At 34.5% G+C, this 18,805-nt stretch overlaps 2 protein-coding genes across 2 annotated transcripts; one reads left to right on the plus strand and one right to left on the minus strand.

Annotated features, from left to right (window-relative positions):
* Positions 1-6,421: 6,421 nt before the first annotated feature.
* LOC123665774 (craniofacial development protein 2-like) lies at positions 6,422-12,231 on the minus strand. The gene is made up of 2 exons (XM_045600035.1): positions 11,101-12,231; positions 6,422-6,433 (listed from the first exon to the last, which is right to left on the minus strand). Exons 1-2 carry the CDS (start codon positions 12,229-12,231, stop codon positions 6,422-6,424), a joined length of 1,143 nt encoding a protein of 380 aa, XP_045455991.1.
* Positions 12,232-15,080: 2,849 nt separating this feature from the next.
* Positions 15,081-17,647, plus strand: LOC123665767 (dual specificity protein phosphatase 23-like). Its single transcript, XM_045600027.1, has 4 exons — positions 15,081-15,185; positions 15,264-15,688; positions 16,065-16,188; positions 17,455-17,647. Exons 1-4 carry the CDS (start codon positions 15,143-15,145, stop codon positions 17,604-17,606), a joined length of 744 nt encoding a protein of 247 aa, XP_045455983.1. The 5' UTR covers positions 15,081-15,142; the 3' UTR covers positions 17,607-17,647.
* Positions 17,648-18,805: the final 1,158 nt, after the last annotated feature.

An 18,805-nucleotide genomic window follows, 5' to 3' on the forward strand; every position in this document is an offset into this window, starting at 1 on the left:
ACTGTTTAGTGTTGAGACTGATGTTACTAACACGAAACACCAAGATAGATATTTACTTGTCCAAAAAAATAAAATAGTTTAGATTTTTTATTATTATATATATTATGAGTGGTTTCTCTCTCTGCTTAGTGGTTTATAAATTAAAGGAGACCATAAAAATACCAATATATACATATAAAACAATTGTTGTGTGTTCAAAAGTAAGAAACAAACAGACTCATTCAAATTATAAAATATTTGAATATTAAATCTTTGTCTCGAATTCCTAATATTATTTATATATTCTTTATTGCACTTAATAACACATATAAATATTAGTACAATGGCAGTTGGCAAAGTCGAAATTATATCTAAAAGAGATCTTTACCAGTTAATTAAAATTATTATGCGAGAATAAGATTAATATTCCTATATAAAACTCTATAAGTATCACACCTTGTACTATATATCAGTTCTAGATCACAATTTACAAAGATTGACGTAAAAACTTTTATCTGTAGATTACTCCTTTCTTAGGAGGTAATTATGAAAATTTTTTAGGCTTTTGAACATTAAAATTATATAAATTAAAATATTCGCTATGTCTATGTTAAGTTTATATCATCCATTATAAGCAATAAAAATGTGTCTTTTATTAAAATTATTCATTCAATCAGTTCATATTTTACCCTTTTAGATAAAGAGCGATGTTAAGTTTTAAGGTAGAATAGTATTCACTTCCAACGGAAGGTGCTAAACTCGTTTATCGTATGATGTGTTTCGTAATACATAATATTCTGTTTAAAATTATATCAAATTGTCATTTAAAAATTTGATTAGCTTTAAATAAGATATTGTTCATTCAAACGATATGCATATACGTTCCATGTTAGTACATTTCGTGCCTTGAATCTCTGTGTTATAAACAGTAGCTGTTATTACGAAGCTATAAGAATAACATTTTGCGTTACTAACTAACTTTTATCATAGTTAAAAACTATAATGTTTAGAGAGCCTAATATTGTGCCTTGCGGTACCCCTTATATTTCTCGAAAGTATTAATGTTTATTATACTCATACACACAAACACATACGAATAAGACATTTATTTTTATGTTTTAAGTAACTTAGACTTTAAAACATACTTAACAAAAATGTCTAATCAACTGTTTTTTTTTTACAATTATTTTATTGCTTAATCACTTTTAGATTAACTCTGATTAGGTTTTTTAATCGTCTTTCATTGTGATCAAAGAGTTTAAATCGGAGTCGACATTATTTCAAATGTATTAAATATATTTTGAAGAATAATTCAGGATTAGCCAGTATTTATCAATGCCTAGAATTAATACGAAATCACACTATTTTATATCATTTGGTGTCAATTCTGAATGTTAAATAACTTGGCCAATTAATTGTGTTATATTTCCGAATATACGTTTAGCTTAAGAGTATTTAATGAAACTAAGAGCATGTATTATTAAGTTTTACTATAAAGATAATTAGTGTTGTTGCACTATTAAATAATTTAAATAATAAAAAAAATTAAAATTTTACCATTTTTTTACCGATATTTGAATCCGTTGAAATCACTATTATGTATTATAATTATGTATTTCATTACAAAACAATTGCATTTATGATAAATATTACATTCCAATTGTACCTTATGTTTGTGTATGATAAATTTGTTATCTAAATTGTATTAAATTTGCGGGTACTTTGAAATTATCAATTTAGGAATTTATGAATTAGTTTGTCAATTATTATTGATAATTGTATTTATATTCAATGAATGGAATTAATTACTTTATTCATGTAATTTTGTATAAACAATAAACAGAAACGAAAATATACATTCAAAATTGTAATTCACATTTCAAATATACCAAATTTATATTTTGCTGAAATAAAACAAAAAATAAAAGAGAAGTTTATTATTTATACATATTTTATTGAATTATTTAGTGCCTCTAATCTTTATTCTTAAAAGAAATCATAAGAATTCAGTTCAAATAAACATAACTAAACTTTTTATATAACAGTAAAACGTCAAAGCTCCAAATAAAAAACAATTTTTGAGTAAAAACCACATGATTTGTTGGAACAAACGAAACCTGTAAAGTAAGCATTCTTGCTACAATTTTTTCGTTTTGTAATAACTAGTAGAGGCGTAGCTACTTCAATGTCTCTTGTAACAACTTGGTCTCAGGCAAGAAATCTTTTAAAATATTCGATATCTTAATATGTCTATCATATCTGCTTACTGTTTAATTAGTTCAATACATAACCTTAGCTGATTGTACCACAATCTGGTTAAAAAAACAAAAAGGCTCCTCACTTTGTTTTTGGAGCCTCATAAGCTACGCCCCTTTTTAATTTACGTAATAAAAATGTATATAATATTATAAAAAAATAATTTTACTAAATTCCATTCAGAATATCAGATTATTTCTGATTCCATATTATTATGCAAATAGTGTCAGGTACGTCTAAATTTTGACATTTCCATGTTTTGAATTATTTTATTGTACTTAATTTTGTTAAAATGCTGTCGCCAGAATTTTACAGATAGCGCACATTGCAGATTTTTTATTTATCCCCAATTTGTTTTTATGTTACTCTCAAATGTACGTGCAACTTGATCGTTTGATTTCCGACTGTTCTTATTTTCAAAAACATAAGTTTTTGAAATTTGAGACAGTGTTTATATTTTAGTTAAATAGTGCAAAGTTATAAGTAATTTTAATTTGCCGCCAAAAAATTTCGAATATAAAGCTCGAAATTTCAGAATTAATTTTTTAAATGTTGCCATTTCTTTCTGTCTTCACTTTTTACTATTATAGATAATAAATCTGTTGTGTACGTTCATCTTTGATTTATATAGTTCAAGCGAGTCACGGTTTTACAATGGGCTCAAATCGATACGGTCCAAAAATATTATATTAAATATATTCGATAGGAGATGCCGTTATTTACACTATAGCTAAGTATACTTGTGCTGTATGTAATTAAATATTATTATTCTTAATGAGTTTTTTTTATTCATATTCCTCCCATATCACTATTTGGTAGGTAAGTATCTGTATTAACATATGTCGTTTGGGTAGTGTACAGCTGGAAACATCTTGCGCAAAATCTAGAGCAACCCGACTGGTCAGCTATACAGAAGATCACAGCTGAATAACACTGCCCTCAAATAATTTTGAATTATTGTCTTTCATCTTTGTATATTCGTCAGATCTTGAGTACTTACGTACATAACATTAAAAAAAATTGCAGGTGTAAGTGGGTAATTGACGGTAATTTCCCTTTCGTAAATAAGCAAAAAGATTTAATTGAAAATAAACAAAACCGAAGGAACAAACGAACCTACTGAGACTTAATCAATTCACACCTTGCTTTCACGTACCACTTTTGTCGCTTCCAACGACCACCAGTGGCCTGTGGACCACCGGTTAACATAGGCCTCCAAGTTCAAGCCAAAAATGGCGTGAACTCATTGTGTTGCCCATAGTCACCACGCTGGACAAGCGGGTTGGTGGCGGTTAATACTATAATAGTATTTATTACGCTTCCTACACGTTGTTAAAATATTTGGCAGAATATCAAAAATTGTTATTTTGTATGAATATACGTCTAGTATGTCTTCCACAGTTCTTTGTAGCTATTTTTTTAGAACAAAGTGTCGTTAGGGGTTAATGATCTGAGACATTTGTATTGTTTTCCTAGAAAAAACCTTTTAAATTTAGTAATCGACAGCATGTTTTTTTTTTTTTTTTACTTAAAAAGATATTTGTTCAATTTTATCTGTATTTTGTATTGATTTTTTATCTATAAAAATGTCAAAACTTAGAACATTTACTAATAAATAGAACCTCGATCAAATATCAATTGTAACCGATTAACACTCTATTGAAAGCCATTAATTCTAAATTCATTCATTCATTCACTCTATTGTTGGACATAAGGCCTATGTTAAAAATACAGAATTCATAGCAATATAGAATATTAATAATAAAAAATTAATCGCATGTCAAGTCATGCCATTAAATTTTGTTTATTTTATATTATACTAGCTGTCCCCGCTACTTTGTCCGCGTGGAATTTTACAAAAAAGTTATTGTTCAGTTCGCAGAGTTATAAAATAAATAAAATTTCTAAAATAAAAGTAGTTACTCCTTATTACATCAGCTATCTGCCAGTGAAAGTCCCGTCGAAATGTGTCTAGCCGTTTCAGAGATTAGCCGGAACAAACAGACAGACAAAAATTTAAAAAAAATGTTATTTTGGTATATATACCGTGTATGCATCGATATGCATTTAGTAAAAAGCGGTTATTGTAATATTACAAGCAGACACTTCAATTTCATTTATTTGCATAAATTTATATATACTAACGCTAGAGTGAAAAGAATGATATATATGAAAATAAGTCCACATTCTAAATAGGTAACTTGGCAGGTTCATTTTAGAGCAACATCTAAATATACATACTAGCTGATCTTGCGAACTTCGACCGCCTTTTTTTAAACTATATATATATCGAAATAAAATAAGAAGCCTATATTTTAAAATAGAAAAAAAAATCATTAAAATCGGTCCAGTAGATTCGGAGATTAGCCCGTACCAACGTGACACGAGATTTATATAGACTAGCTGTGCCCGCGACTTCGTTCGCGTGGAATTTGCAAAGAAAATATTGTTCAGTTTGCAGAGTTATGAAATACATAAATTTCTAACTTTACTCCTTATTACATTAGCTATCTGCCAGTGAAAGTCCCGTCAAAATCGGTCCGGCCGTTTCAGAGATTAGCCGGAACAAACAGACAGACAGACAAAACTTGTAAAAAATTTCATTTTGGTATATGTACCGTGTATACATCCATATGCATTTAGTAAAAAGCGGTTATTGTAATATTACAAACAGACACTCCAATTTTGTTTATTTGTATAGATGTATAGAGAAGCAGTATGTTTGTTTAGTGTTTATTTTTAGACTCATGCGCAAAATTTAACCTTTTGACCGCCGTAGTCACCTATACTTGACAAGGGCTCGCGAGTCCTGTGCGCCAGCGACGTCTATAGGTGACAAAAAACCCGGACCACAAAAATATTAAATAAAATTATTAAAAAAATGTTTCTAGTATTTTAATTCAACATTTATGAAAATAGAATATCAACGCAACATTTGAGTATAAAAAACAAGTCTTTTAGAGCTACACGTACTGAGAAACATTGAAATAAAAACATGCATTCTTATTCCACGTAAATGATATGTCCCGAACGCCGAAGTCGTCTATAGTTGACCGCTAGGGATGTGACGCAAGAGGTATAAATAAATAATAAATAAATAAATATTTACAACATACACACACGGTCATCATTCTGTTCCTAAAGTAAGCAACTTAATGCTTGTGTTATAGGTAACAGCTGACTGGTATAGTTATATTTTTTTTGATAAGCATACATATAAATAATACACATATAAATAAATATATATTATACCCAGACTCGGGGTGGGAATCAAACCCATAACCTCCGGAGCAGAAAGCACCTGCTGACCTGTAGTCACTACAAACTGCGCCAACGGGCTAGTCAAAATGGTATAGATGATTTATATATTCTTTATTGCACTTAAAAAAAAATCATAATTACTAATAGTCATTTTTGCAATTAGCTATTCAAAATTCAACTCAAACTTGTTACATTTTCTATAAATAATTTGATATTTGAATAAAACAAAAGATAAAAAACATAAAACTATCTATCAAATCAAATAAACTAAAATCAATCAAATCGCCATAATAAATCTGATATCTCAAATCTGGCGCATCTCTAGCGCGTAGTCATTAATCCGTTCTCTACACGCCGTTGTCAAGTATAGACGACACGCTGATGACGTCATAAGCGAATAGCGAGAAAACTAGTGAAGTGCAAAACGAGCGATACCTTAGAACATCGTCGCATTTTGGAAGGCGTCGATGATTTTAATAATATACAATTACCAATAATTTTTTTTTTTATTTTTTTCATTTTTTTATCTAAGGTTAAGAGCAAAGTTACGATTTTCTTTCTCATTCTCAAAATCATCTGGCAGCATCAATATCATCTCTAACCCCCACTCTCATAAAAGCTTTTTTCTGAGACCCATGTCGTGTCGTGTGTCGTGAAATATTTGATTTGTAATATTGCTACTTACTCAATACTGTTTTAGTACTATTTGCTACCTAAGCAAAAAAATATTTAACGCATGTAAATATTTCTTTTAAACTAAGGCTGGCATCGACCGCACCGATTATATTAATTTGCTTCATCGGATCAACTATTGAGTTGGGTAACAATGGAACACGGGACACTATGAAACAGTGTCGATAAAAAAAACACAATATATATATATATATAAATTCTTCACTAATTCGTGTGGTCATGCTTCGATCAATTACAGCGCGTCCTGTGTCAAACGAGGACGTAGTGAAATATGGCGGCGTGACAACGATGGAACTGTGAATAGAAAAATATTCCATTTTTAACCGACTTCCAAAAAAGGAGGACGTTCTCAATTCGACTGCATTTTTTTAATGTATGTTACTTCAGAACTTTTGACCGTGCGGACCGATTTCGACAATTTTTTTTAATCGAAAGCTGGTGTGTGTCATTTGGTCCCATTTAAATTTATTTGAGATCTAACAACTACTTTTCGAGTTATATCTAATAATGCGTTTTTACTTGACGCTTTTTTCGTCGACCTACGTTGTATTATACCGCATAACTTTCTACTGGATGTACCGATTTTGATAATTCTTTTTTTGTTGGAGAAGAAGATATCCCTAGTTTGGTACCATGATAAGGAAATCAGGATCTGATGATGGGAACCCAGAGAAATCGAGGGACACTTGAAAATCCGTAATAACTTTTTACTGGGTGTACTGATTTTGATAATTTTTAATTTTATCGAAAGCTGATATTTATCATGTGGTCACATATAAATTTCATTGAGATCTGATATCTACTTTTTGAGTAATCTTTGATAACGCGTAGTTACTTGACTATTTTTTCGTCGATCTACGTTGTATTACTCGTCGATGTAATTGAAGTCGTTTTTTTTTCGATTGCGAGCAAACACAATAATTCTTGTTCAAAAGTTGAGATTTCTTTTCAAAGTACTTTCTTTTTAATAAAAAAGTTTAAAGAATAGGTAAATGATATTTTTTTTTTCATTAATCTTAATCATTTTGTCTATTTGAGACAATTGTGTGGAAAGTTCAAAAACTAACCTAACTTTTTATAAAACTCATTTGAAACGTTGGCCTTATGGGGCACTATGGAACGGGGCACAGTGAATACTGTTCTAATGAACCTTAGATAATAAACTGTTATCTAATAAGATAATAATTGTGTTTGCAGGCAAACGAAAAAAACTAACTTCAATTATATCGACAAGTAATACAACGTAGGTAGACGAAAAAATAGTCAAGTAAATACGCATTATCAATCAAAAAGTTGTAATCAGGTTTGGATGAAATTTAAATGTGACTACATGATAAACATCGGCTTTCGATTAAATTAAAAATCATCAAAATCGATGCACCCAGTAAAAGTTATGCAGATTTTCGAGATCTCATTATCAAATCCTGGTTTCCTTAGCATGGTACTACACCGGGGTTATCTTCTTTCCAACAAAAAGAGAATTATCAAAATCGGTTCATAAACGAAAAAGTTATCCCCGAACATAAATAAAAAAATATAAAATATATATCGAATCGGTCGAATTGAGTAACCTCCTCCTTTTTTGAAGTCGGTTAAAAAATTACAAATTTGAATTCGGTTAATTTTTTTCTAAATTACTTTTCATGTATATATCGATTCGATTCGAAATCGATATATAGCCTGCGGCTTCCTTGCGTGCGACACGGCACGTCTCTAAAGAGAGTTTCAAAACCGTAGGCCAGCTGCGCCGTAGTCGTCCAGTCGTGACAATGACGTCATGGCGATAGAAAAGAGTGTTGTGCTTTACTACGATTATTTTTGTAATGTTTGATTTTTATTTATGTTGTTGTAAGTATATATAACGAGTGCAAGATAACACAAGAAAAATATTAAAAAATAAACCTTCCTAGATTATATAAGTAATCATTTATTGCATAAAAACCAGCAAAAACAAGTCACTGTGTGGTACTCGATAACGACTTTTGGCAGCACTATTTTTTTCGTAGGTATTTTTGTTTATTTTATGCCTTGGCGTACAGGGCACGGGAATGGTTTTGAGGCGTGGCGGTCAAAAGGTGAATGATAGCGTAAATATAATTTTAATACGTTATAAATGTCTTGGCAAATGCAGTGTGGGACGTCCTTCGGCCCGCTGGACGTACGATCTACGTAAGATTGCCGGTGTAGTCTGGATAAGGATTGCGGACTACCTGGATGTCTGGCGCGAACTTGGGGAGGCCTATGTCCAGCAGTGGACTGATAAAGGTTGAACTGACTGACCGACAATAAATAAATAAGTATATGGGTATTGTTTTACATTTTTATTTTTTAACCGACTTCAAAAAAGGAGGCGGTTGCTCAATTCGACCGTATATACATACTTTTTTTATGTTCGGGGATAACTTCGTCGTTTATGAACCGATTTTGATCATTCTTTTTTTGTTCGAAAGCAGATATGACGACTAGTGCGTTTGTTAATTTTTTTTCGTCTACTTACGTTGTATTTCAATTACGTTTTATTTACCTACACTGACACAATACCATCTCCTCTGCCCCTAGGTTGCCTGGAAGTAGTGTTGCCCAAATGCAAGAACAAGACGAGATTTAGCCAGTCTTGGTCTTGGTCTTGCGCCAATACACCTGGTCTTGGTCTTGGTCTTGGTCTTGCGCTCCCAGTCTTGGTCTTGGTCTTGGTCTTGCAGCAAGAGTCTTGCAAGTCTTGCAATTACCTATTAGTCTATTACTATTTATTAAAGTTTACTTTAAATCTTAGAAAAACGTATTAGAATTGGAACATTGTGAGCTTGAATTAACATAGCCATAGTAAAGATCAAGCAGATTAATAAATAACTGAAGATTTGATAAGAAATTCGAAAAATCAACTGACCTATATGTCGTTTTCCATGGAAGTAACTGTTTCTTAATAAACATTTATGATTTACAAGCTTACACAATTTACATTATTTAAGACGATAATTACATACTTAATATGTCGCACCCCTAGATGAAAACACCATCATCTTCCTGCCCTTATCCCACTTATGTAGGGTCGGCACAACATGTTTTCCTCTTCCATTCCTCTCTATTATTCGTCACTTCAGTGCTTACTCCTTTCTTTCTCATATCCTCACTCACACAATCCATCCATCGCTTTTTCGGTCTGCCGATCGCTCTTCGTCCTTCGACATTCATCCCTAACATTCTTTTACCGACATAGCGGTCATCCCTCCTCATTACATGCCCATACCACGCTAACCTATTGCTCCTCATTTTCTCTGTCACGGGTGCTACTTTCAAATTTCCCCTTATATACTCATTTCTAATCCGATCTTTCCTCGTTACTCCACACATCCATCTTAGCATTCTCATCTCGGCTGCGTGCACTCTTCTTTCATCCGTCACTTTTGTTGCCCAACATTCCGATCCATACATTACGACAGGTCTTATGATCGTTTTATAGATTTTCCCCTTAAGTTTAAGGGGCATTCGTGGATCACAAGCTGTTCCAGAGACCTGTCGCCATTTCATCCATCCCGCATTTATTCTATTTTTCACGTCACGGTCTATGTTGCCGTCATTTTGTATTAATGACCCAAGGTAGCGGAAGTCGGAGCAGACTGGTAGGGATACACCATCCAAGGCAATATGGGAAAAACCGGACGAACCGCTGAAATCGCAGAACAAGTGCTCGGTTTTAGACCTACTTATCCTCAATCCCGCGCCCTCCAGTCTTTCCTGCCATTTTCCCAGTCTGCTCTGTACCTCAAGGACATTATCTCCGACAAGAACAACGTCGTCAGCAAACAGCATACACCAGGGTGCTTCCTCCTGTATGTCTGATGTTAGAACATCCATTACCAGGAGGAATAGATACGGGCTTAAAGCCGACCCCTGGTGCAAACCTACAGCCACACTGAACTTGTCAGTTACCCCGGCTTCGGACCGGACGTGGGTGCTAGCTCTATCATACATCGCCTGAACAAGTCGTACATACTTCTCTGGCACTCCTTTCCCTTTCATAGCCCACCACAGAACCTTACGGGGGACTCTATCGTATGCCTTTTCCAGATCTACGAACACCATATGTAGGTCTTTTTGTGCGAGTCGATATTTTTCGCAGAGTTGGCGGAGTGCAAATATGGCGTCCGTAGTTCCCCGGCCCGGCATAAATCCAAATTGGTTCTGTGTGACCTCACATTCTTCTCTCATTCGTCGCGCTATCACTTTCTCCCATATCTTCATACTATGTGACATGAGCTTTATTCCCCGATAGCTGCTGCAGTCCTGTATGTCACCTTTATTTTTAAAAATGGGCACCAGTGAACTGTAGCACCATTCCTCGGGTATGACCTCTTCTTGCAGTAACTTATTGAAAAATAAAGTCAGCCACTTCCATCCATCCGCCTTCAAAAACTTCCATACTTCCGCTGGTATACCATCTGGCCCAACTGCTTTTCCATTCTTCATACTCTGCACTGCCATCTTCACTTCCTCTATACTTACCTCTTTCACCATTCCTTCATTACTTCGTACATTTTCTAACACTCCGCTCCATTCATTTTCTTCATTCATCAAGTTATTAAAGTATCTCTTCCAGCGTTCTTTTATTTCCTCATCGTCCGTCAAAATCTTCCCCGCTTCGTCTTTTATACATTTCATATGGTTTACATCTCTTGCATTCATCTCTCTCTCTCTTGATATTCTAAAAAGATTTTTTTGACCTTGTGGGCTCTCTAAAAAATGATACAACTTATCTTGAGCCTTGGCCCTTGCGATAGCGACTGCTTTCTTAGCCTTCTTTTTAATGTTTTGGTACTCTGATCTTTTTATTTTCTTTTCTCTGTCATTTCCATCTTCCACTCTTTTCCATTCTTTGAAAGCATTCTTCTTTTCTTTCAAAATCGTCTGTACTTCCTCATTCCACCACCATGTATCCTTCTCTATCTTCCTTTTCCCTTTCGTTTCCCCTAAGACATCCCTTGCCACACTTCGCACCCACGTTGCCATCTCACTCCAGCACTCGTTTACTCCCATCCCCACCATATCTCCCATCTCTATCATTTTACCAACCACTCTTTCCCGGAATTCTGCAGCCACCTCCCTATCATCCAATCTGTACCATTTCGTTCTAACTGGGGGCTTCGGGCTCTTATTTAAACTCTGAACTTTCAGAGTTAAGTCCAGGAGCAGTAGCCTATGCTGGGAGACGAGACTCTCACTCGGTATTACCTTGCAGTCCTTGGCCGATTTTAGCCTGTTTCTTCTTAAAAGAATGTAGTCAATTTGGGTAGAGTGTAGACCACTACGGTATGTGATAAGGTGTTGTTCCCGTTTTTGATAAAATGTGTTGGCTATTGCTAAGTCAAAGGCCAAGGCTGCTTCAAGTAGAGCTTCACCGTCTCGGTTCCTAACTCCGTAACCTCTGCCCCCATGCACCCTCTCATACCCGTCATTCATCCTTCCCACATGTCCATTAAAGTCCCCCCCAATGTATATTTCCTCACACTCTGGTACTTTCATTATTACCGCATCAAAATCCTCCCAAAATCTTTCTTTCATACTGTCATCGCATCCCGTTTGCGGCGCATACACACTAACGACATTTAAAACCGAGTCTTTAATCAACAGTTTTACTGCAATAACTCTATCATTCACTCTTTTCACATCCATCACCTTGTTCTTGAGCTCTCTATCTAACACTATACCTACGCCATTTCTTTTCCCATCACAGCCGCAATAATAAAACTTATAACCCGCCCCTATTTCTCTTGCTCTCTGTCCCTTCCACTTCGTCTCCTGCAAGCACGCTATATTTATCCGTCTCCTTTCCAAAACATCTGCTAGCTCTCGTCCTCTCCCAGTCATCGTACCCACATTCCAACTGGCAATCCTCAAGCTCACCCTCTGGACTCGCCTCTTACGCTGCCCCCGTCCCTGGTGCAGCAACCCTTGTCCATTTCCCACAACCGCCGGGTGCTGCATCTGCGCGTCGCCTGTGGGGTACGCCCTAGCATTATCGCATACTCTAATTCCCAAGCTCATGTTGTAATGTGATTTGGCTTGTATATTTTACGACCGGCCGCCTGCCTGACATCAACCCTCCTTGGGAAATTCACGGTAAGAAGAAGGATAGGTGAGAAGGATTTATGTGAGAGAAGGATCTGGGGTTACGGATACCAGTGCCACGGATCACGGGGAGGGATGTAACACCACTAACTCAAAAATACTTACGTAAGTTAATGGCGTTTTTGAAAGTATCGCATGAATAGCTACGCAGAGTTAAAATTCTTTTAACTGTTAAAAAAATATTCTTACCTGTCCACTTCTTCCAGCGGTTACTAAAAAGCTTGTGATATCTCCACTTAATTTTGGTTCAACAGGAAGAAATATTTCTGATTCCTTTTTGTGGAAAGATATTAGATGTTTCCTTAAGCCTGAAGTGTTTCTGTTTTTCATTTTTATTTCAATCTTTTTATGTTGGCACAATTTACAGAAGGCAGTTTGGGATGCATGAATTATTTCGAAAAACTCCTCAAATTTGCTTTTGGGTCTTTTAGATCTGTGACTCAAACTCTCGTTACTCGGACTAGAATAATTTGAATCTTCGTCACTCATATTAAATTGTACACGTGATACGTTTTTAGAAAACAACGAGAATTAGTAAAAACAATTATTAAGTTAGACTCGAAGCACAGCTCAATTGGAAATGACTGGAATTAAAATAATTCCTTTATTTATAGTACGTTTCCTTGCTTTCTACCGCGCCGCCTCGCCACGTGCCGGCTCTATGAAAAGGATGCCGCCGCAAATCAAACAATGCCGCGTGCGGCGTACAAACACACACTAAATATTACCTACTTGTACAGACGCGACGCGTGAATAAAATATATGTAAAGAATTAGTGCCAATCACTATTCTTTACATATAAGTGAATGTTTTGGCGTACATCTATACTAATATTATAAAGCTGAAGAGTTCGTTTGTATGTTTGATGACAGAAGTTTTAAAATAAATAAATAAGTCCTGAACGTCACTATACCTCCAAAGTTACTATTCCTCGTGGACGAAGTCGCGGCCACAGCTAGTAAATACTTACTCTCATCATCTCTCTCAGAGATATTCGGGCTGGTAAGTAATACAAAACTCTTATCGCAGGCTTTTTATTTTATTAGTAGGTAAGTACCTACGCTTTTTATATTATTTTATTAGTTTTGTAGAATTTTTTTACACGTTTCAAGTATATTTAAAAGTGGCTACAATATTTATTAAACGGGTGATATTTGAACACTTTTTGCTATTTTTTCTTGTAAAAACTTAAGAAATATAATGACTAAATGTACAATAATAGTACCTAAGTAATTAGTTTAAAACCATATAAGTAATCAATATTATAATATATACTTACTAGAATGAATTAATATGACATCTACTATCTATCCTTACCATTTTATCCTAATCATAATACTACTTGCGTGATCAGTATAATGTATTCATTTTCATTCTAAGCACTCTGAAACTTATTTATTCTTTGGAACACCTGTAGGTACTCTTAAAATTCGAAATTATTTTGCATGAGTATACCTACGCCCTATGGCGGCAATCAAATAGTGTCAAATGTTATGATTTCGGCGTGGCGGTAACGATTGTTTTAGATTTCAAAAGAAGCAGCCGGCGCGTGTATCATAACCATGTACTTCCGAAAAGCGGCAAATTTCTTTGAGAAGTAAGTACAAAACCTTTGATGCCGCATTATCAAAGTGCCGATGGTTAAAACATAACTATGCATGCACTCAGTTTGATTTTAATAGATATTTTTTTATTCGCTATGTTTATGGTATTAGTCGTAATGCGCATAGGTCCAGTTTTTCATATTCTTTGATACAGTTTTTTGCGTCTCATAGAATTCCTAAGCGTACCTACCTATACACCGAACTGTTACACCTAACTACTCAGTGAAATAGCGCTAAGTCCTAGCTGCAAGACGCAAGAGTCTTGCAGGCTATGTCTTGTTCTTGCTCAAGTCTTGCACGGTCAGTCTTGGTCTTGGTCTTGCTAAAAATACGCGGTCTTGTTCTTGGTCTTGGTCTTGCAAAAACGCAAGAACAAGACCAAGACTGCAAGACCAAGACTGAATTTGGGCAACACTACCTGGAAGAGATCGCTTTTTAGCGATAAGGCCGCCCTTTGTGTCTGATGATACTCTGTTTAAGTCCATAATATGTATTATTTCTGTTTTGGTGTACAATAAAGTGTATTGTTATGTTATGTTATGTTATATGTTATTTCTTGTCGATGTAATTGATGTCGGTTTTTTTCGTTTGCTAGCAAACACAATTATTATACACACTATTACTTAATGGCGATTTTTTAGGTAAGTACCGGTGAATTATTACATGCAATGCGTATTTATATACGCATAAATAATTAATATTATACCCAAACAAGGGATAAGAATCGAATATTCGACCTGAAATCATAGGCAATTTTAATGTAAGTAGCCTACGTATTATGACAATAAATATTTGAAACGATTTGAATGAATACTTTGGGGACTTCCATACAGTATTTACAGTAAATACATTACGTAAACATAATAATCTGATTGTTTACTTATATTTTATCACTGTTTATTGCAAAGAAGCTGTTTCTCATTATCCTATATTAAACATGAAAGGAAAGAAAGCCATTCATTTATAGCGGCGAACAGTAAAACAGTTTACAGTTCAGTCTTTATCACAGCTTGTCCGGAAATTAGTCGTTTTGCTCGTATTCAAATTAACGAAAACCATGCTACAAAGAAATAGAAACTAAAATGACATGATGGAGACACTCTGTTTTGTTAGCGTAGATATCATGGCCAAGGTCTCCAGAAATAAATGTTACATCCTCCAGTGGTAACGTCTCGTGCCAAGATTGAACCAGAGCGTTAGTCAATACACAAAAACCGTGCCAGATGGTCATGAGTGGAAGTAATTGTCGGTGTGAAAAGTGTCTTTGTTCGTATTAAATAAATAGAAACAATTTAGTTAATTAAATACGCATATTTTAATACATTTCCTCGGGTTTTTTGACAGTAAAAAAAGACGAAATGGCAGATGAAACGTACCACGTGTATACACGCATGGAAGACATTACCGAACAAGACGACAGACATTTGGCTGGAGCTAGAAAGGAGATCCGAAATGATTTAACAGTTATCATACCGGAAAATCCGTTTCCTGAAATAGAAGTGGATGCGTATCCACCCTTAAAGTTTTCATGGGTTATTCCGAAAAAATTAGCCGCTATGGCTTTCCCTAGACACGTAGAAAATTTAAAATTTTTAGTTAATCAAGGTATAACCCATCTGGTCACACTAACAGCGGGTAAAAAACCTCCAGTGGACAGTATTGCTAGACTGAGGTGGACTGAAATACCTGTAGAAGAATTCGAAGCACCGACAGTGGAACATATTACAAAGTTTATTGATGTTTGTAAAAGATCAGATAAGAATGGTGAGGTATGTGCCTGTCTTGTCTCTCTAGCTATATTGCTAATAACGAGCTATTGTTTTTTTTTTATAAACAAAAGAGATAAAACTATCATTTACGTATTTATGTTTTTGGGTACCGTCATGTGGCTTTCGAGCTGTTAATTCTATTGTCAATAGCCAGAAAATTATGATAACATTTGATGCAATATTTGTTTGTATGTTTGTTAAAATTTATGTTATTATTACTCACATATTTTTTTCTAAAACAGTACGATCACGATGAAACCATAACTATTTTTAATGAAAACCATTTCAAAAATGGATCCACGAAACTTAAGTAAATATACAAAAATTATAGATTTTTAATGACTGTTATAATAATCTTAGTTATGTTTTATTACAGGTAGTAGGTATTCACTGCCGCCAAGGCCGGGGCAGGTCGGGTGTGATGCTGGCGTGCTATCTCGTACACTTCCATCGGTTCCTACCCGACCAAGCCATGAACGTCATACGGATGATTAGACCAGGTAACACAATACAGTTTCATGACCAATAATGGTACTATTGTAAGTCTAAAATTAAAAATGTATATTATTTGGTAAGAATGAACACTATCTTTTAAAATCCTATCATCCTGACAATAAATAAAGGGACGAGAAGTGAATTATCCACTTTCTTGGTACAGCTTAGCCCTTTTTCATGCTTTAGGATTACCATTTTTAATTAATTGATTCAGCCTCCCACCCCACCCTACTACTGGCCAAAAGCATCTATTTCAATGTAGAAGAAGTATCGGAGCTTAACAACGACAGATATGTTCCCTACCATAAGTAAAGATCGCTATCAGATCTATGAGAACAATCGGAACCGAAAGCTTTACTTGCTGTCTGAGGCACGATAGGAAGACTCACAAGGACAGACACCCAGACCAGAAATAAATATTTGTCCAAAAATACAAATATCCATTCCGAGTCGTCGAGGATTAACTTGCGATGTTTATTTGTATCGCCTTGTTTGAGACAATTTTTTTTACTTATCCTCGACCTTTAGCTAATACTCAGATATCGGTTTTATCGAGAGGTCGTGGCTTAGTTAATCTTAGAATATATTATAAGAGCAAACAAAGCTTATTCGCGTATCCCTTAGAAAGGTGGGTAGCGAGGGAGGGGCAAAGGTGGCCATCACATCCCAGGCGCTACTCACAAAGGGGCGCCAAATGGTCCATAAAATAAAAATTGCTGTACATATTATATGGTTTCCGAATCGGGAGGGGGGCATTAAAAAAGGTAGGGCGCGAGTTAAGCTCCTCCCCCCTCTCTTCCCGTGCATGTCGTAAGAGGCGACTAAGGGATAACAGTTCCATTACCACCTTGAAACTTAAAAAGCCGACCGATGGTGGGATAACCACCCAACTGCTGGCTTTGAAATATGCAGGCCGAAGACGGGCAGTAGCGTCTTCGGTGCGACAAACCCAGCCCTGCGGTCACCAACCCAGCGTGGTGACCATGGGCAAAACACATGAGTTCACGCCATTTTTGGTGTGAACTCGTGGAGGCCTATGTGCAGCAGTGGACTGTGTTAGGCTAAATGATGAAAAACACAGTGTGATTATTATGGATAAAATCAGAATCTTAACGCTATACACATATTTATTAGTAAACCATGGATTTTGTCTATGTTTTCACAGAAGTTACTGAAAGATAAATAGTCAAGTTCATTTATGCTCTTTTCGAGTCGACTCTATACGTACGTACTACATATTAGAAAAATATACAATTTTCTTTTTTTTTTAGGTTCGATAGATTTTGAAGAACAAGAAGAAGCGGTCGGTAAATATTTCGAAAATCTTACTGAGAGTAACCCTCTTAGGTTTGGAGTTAGCGGTGAAGTTATGGAAGAATTTATAGAAGCTGCAAAGGATGCAACGAAAGCAGCTCTTACATAATATTAAACCCACATTGAATAAGTTTATATCAGACATAAGTTTAAAAAAAAATTTAAAAGTAGCTCTGGCTGAATTAAAAAAAAATACATTTTATATAAACGCTGGTTTTTAAAGTAAAACATTTCTTTTCGCACGCTTGACTTAGTGAGTAAGCTGGTGAATGCGTGATGAGAACGTTACGAGAAGTGTGATCGGGCGAGACGTACGGAATTTGAGAGAGAGATATAAGTTAATGAATATAGAAACTAGAAAAAGAGAGAGAGAGTTACGTTTCGTAAGTTTTACTTCAGTCGTGTGGTCTTAAGCACACTCGTTTTTTTTTTTTATAATGATATTATTATCCACGGAAAGTACATTTTCTCTGTCACATCATAAATTAATGTTTTTTTTTTCAAGTATATAAAAATGACATGACAAGGAAGTAAACCTAGAAAACTAGATTTTAAATTATAAAAGAGTTCTGTTTATCATAATTCAGGCTCATTACTTTTTAAATCAAGGCCGACTATATTCACGTGTCTCTATCATTGAACTAATTTGAGAAATCTGACGTCTTTTAAGAAATTGTAATTTAAATTTTACGTAGTGAAGATCTTAATAAATTTTAACGATTCAATAAAAGTTTAATAAGCACATTTATTAGTTAATAAAAAAATATATAAATATTTTATTTTGTCTTATTACGAGATTTAAAACATCAAACAAATGAGGATCGCCGCGCATACTAAGCTTAGGTTGTAGGTGTTTGTTTTTAATTTTAATCTTTGTTTATTCGATGTACATATTCATTTCATTTAAAGTATATACATCGTTTTTATTTTACTGCTTTACGTGGTTGTATAAATAAATATTATTAATTTTTCCGTTTGAAAAACACATGTTATTGTACCTGAATAATTTGATGTATGATAATAAAGGTATTTTGTGTTGCTATATATTTTATTTTAATTATCCTAACATGAATGTTCCATCTCTTACAATTCATATGGAGCTTCTTTTCAAATTCTGTATTTAGTTGGAAAAAATTGGTAGTCACAAATTGGTTAGCAATCGATTATAAGTGATGAATTAGTCCTAAAATTTAACAATTAGACATTTATTTTGTCCTTGTATAATAGACATATCTATAATAATTTAACATTATAACTGAAAGGAAAAACTGTTTAGTATTTGGGTTTGAACCAAATACAAAAATGTTG

This window comes from Melitaea cinxia, chromosome 24 (assembly GCF_905220565.1).
Source record: "Melitaea cinxia chromosome 24, ilMelCinx1.1, whole genome shotgun sequence".
In the NCBI taxonomy this organism is placed as follows: Eukaryota; Metazoa; Arthropoda; class Insecta; order Lepidoptera; family Nymphalidae; genus Melitaea; species Melitaea cinxia.

Coding starts and splice junctions, on each gene's coding strand:
- LOC123665774 (XM_045600035.1), bottom strand. CDS start 12,231: ATGAGCTTGGGAATTAGAGTATGCGATAATGCTAGGGCGTACCCCACA.
- LOC123665767 (XM_045600027.1), top strand. CDS start 15,143: ATGGTCATGAGTGGAAGTAATTGTCGGTGTGAAAAGTGTCTTT. Junction 15,186..15,263: donor TCGGTGTGAAAAGTGTCTTT/GTTCGTATTAAA, acceptor GTTTTTTGACAG/TAAAAAAAGACGAAATGGCA. Junction 16,189..17,454: donor CATACGGATGATTAGACCAG/GTAACACAATAC, acceptor TTTTTTTTTTAG/GTTCGATAGATTTTGAAGAA.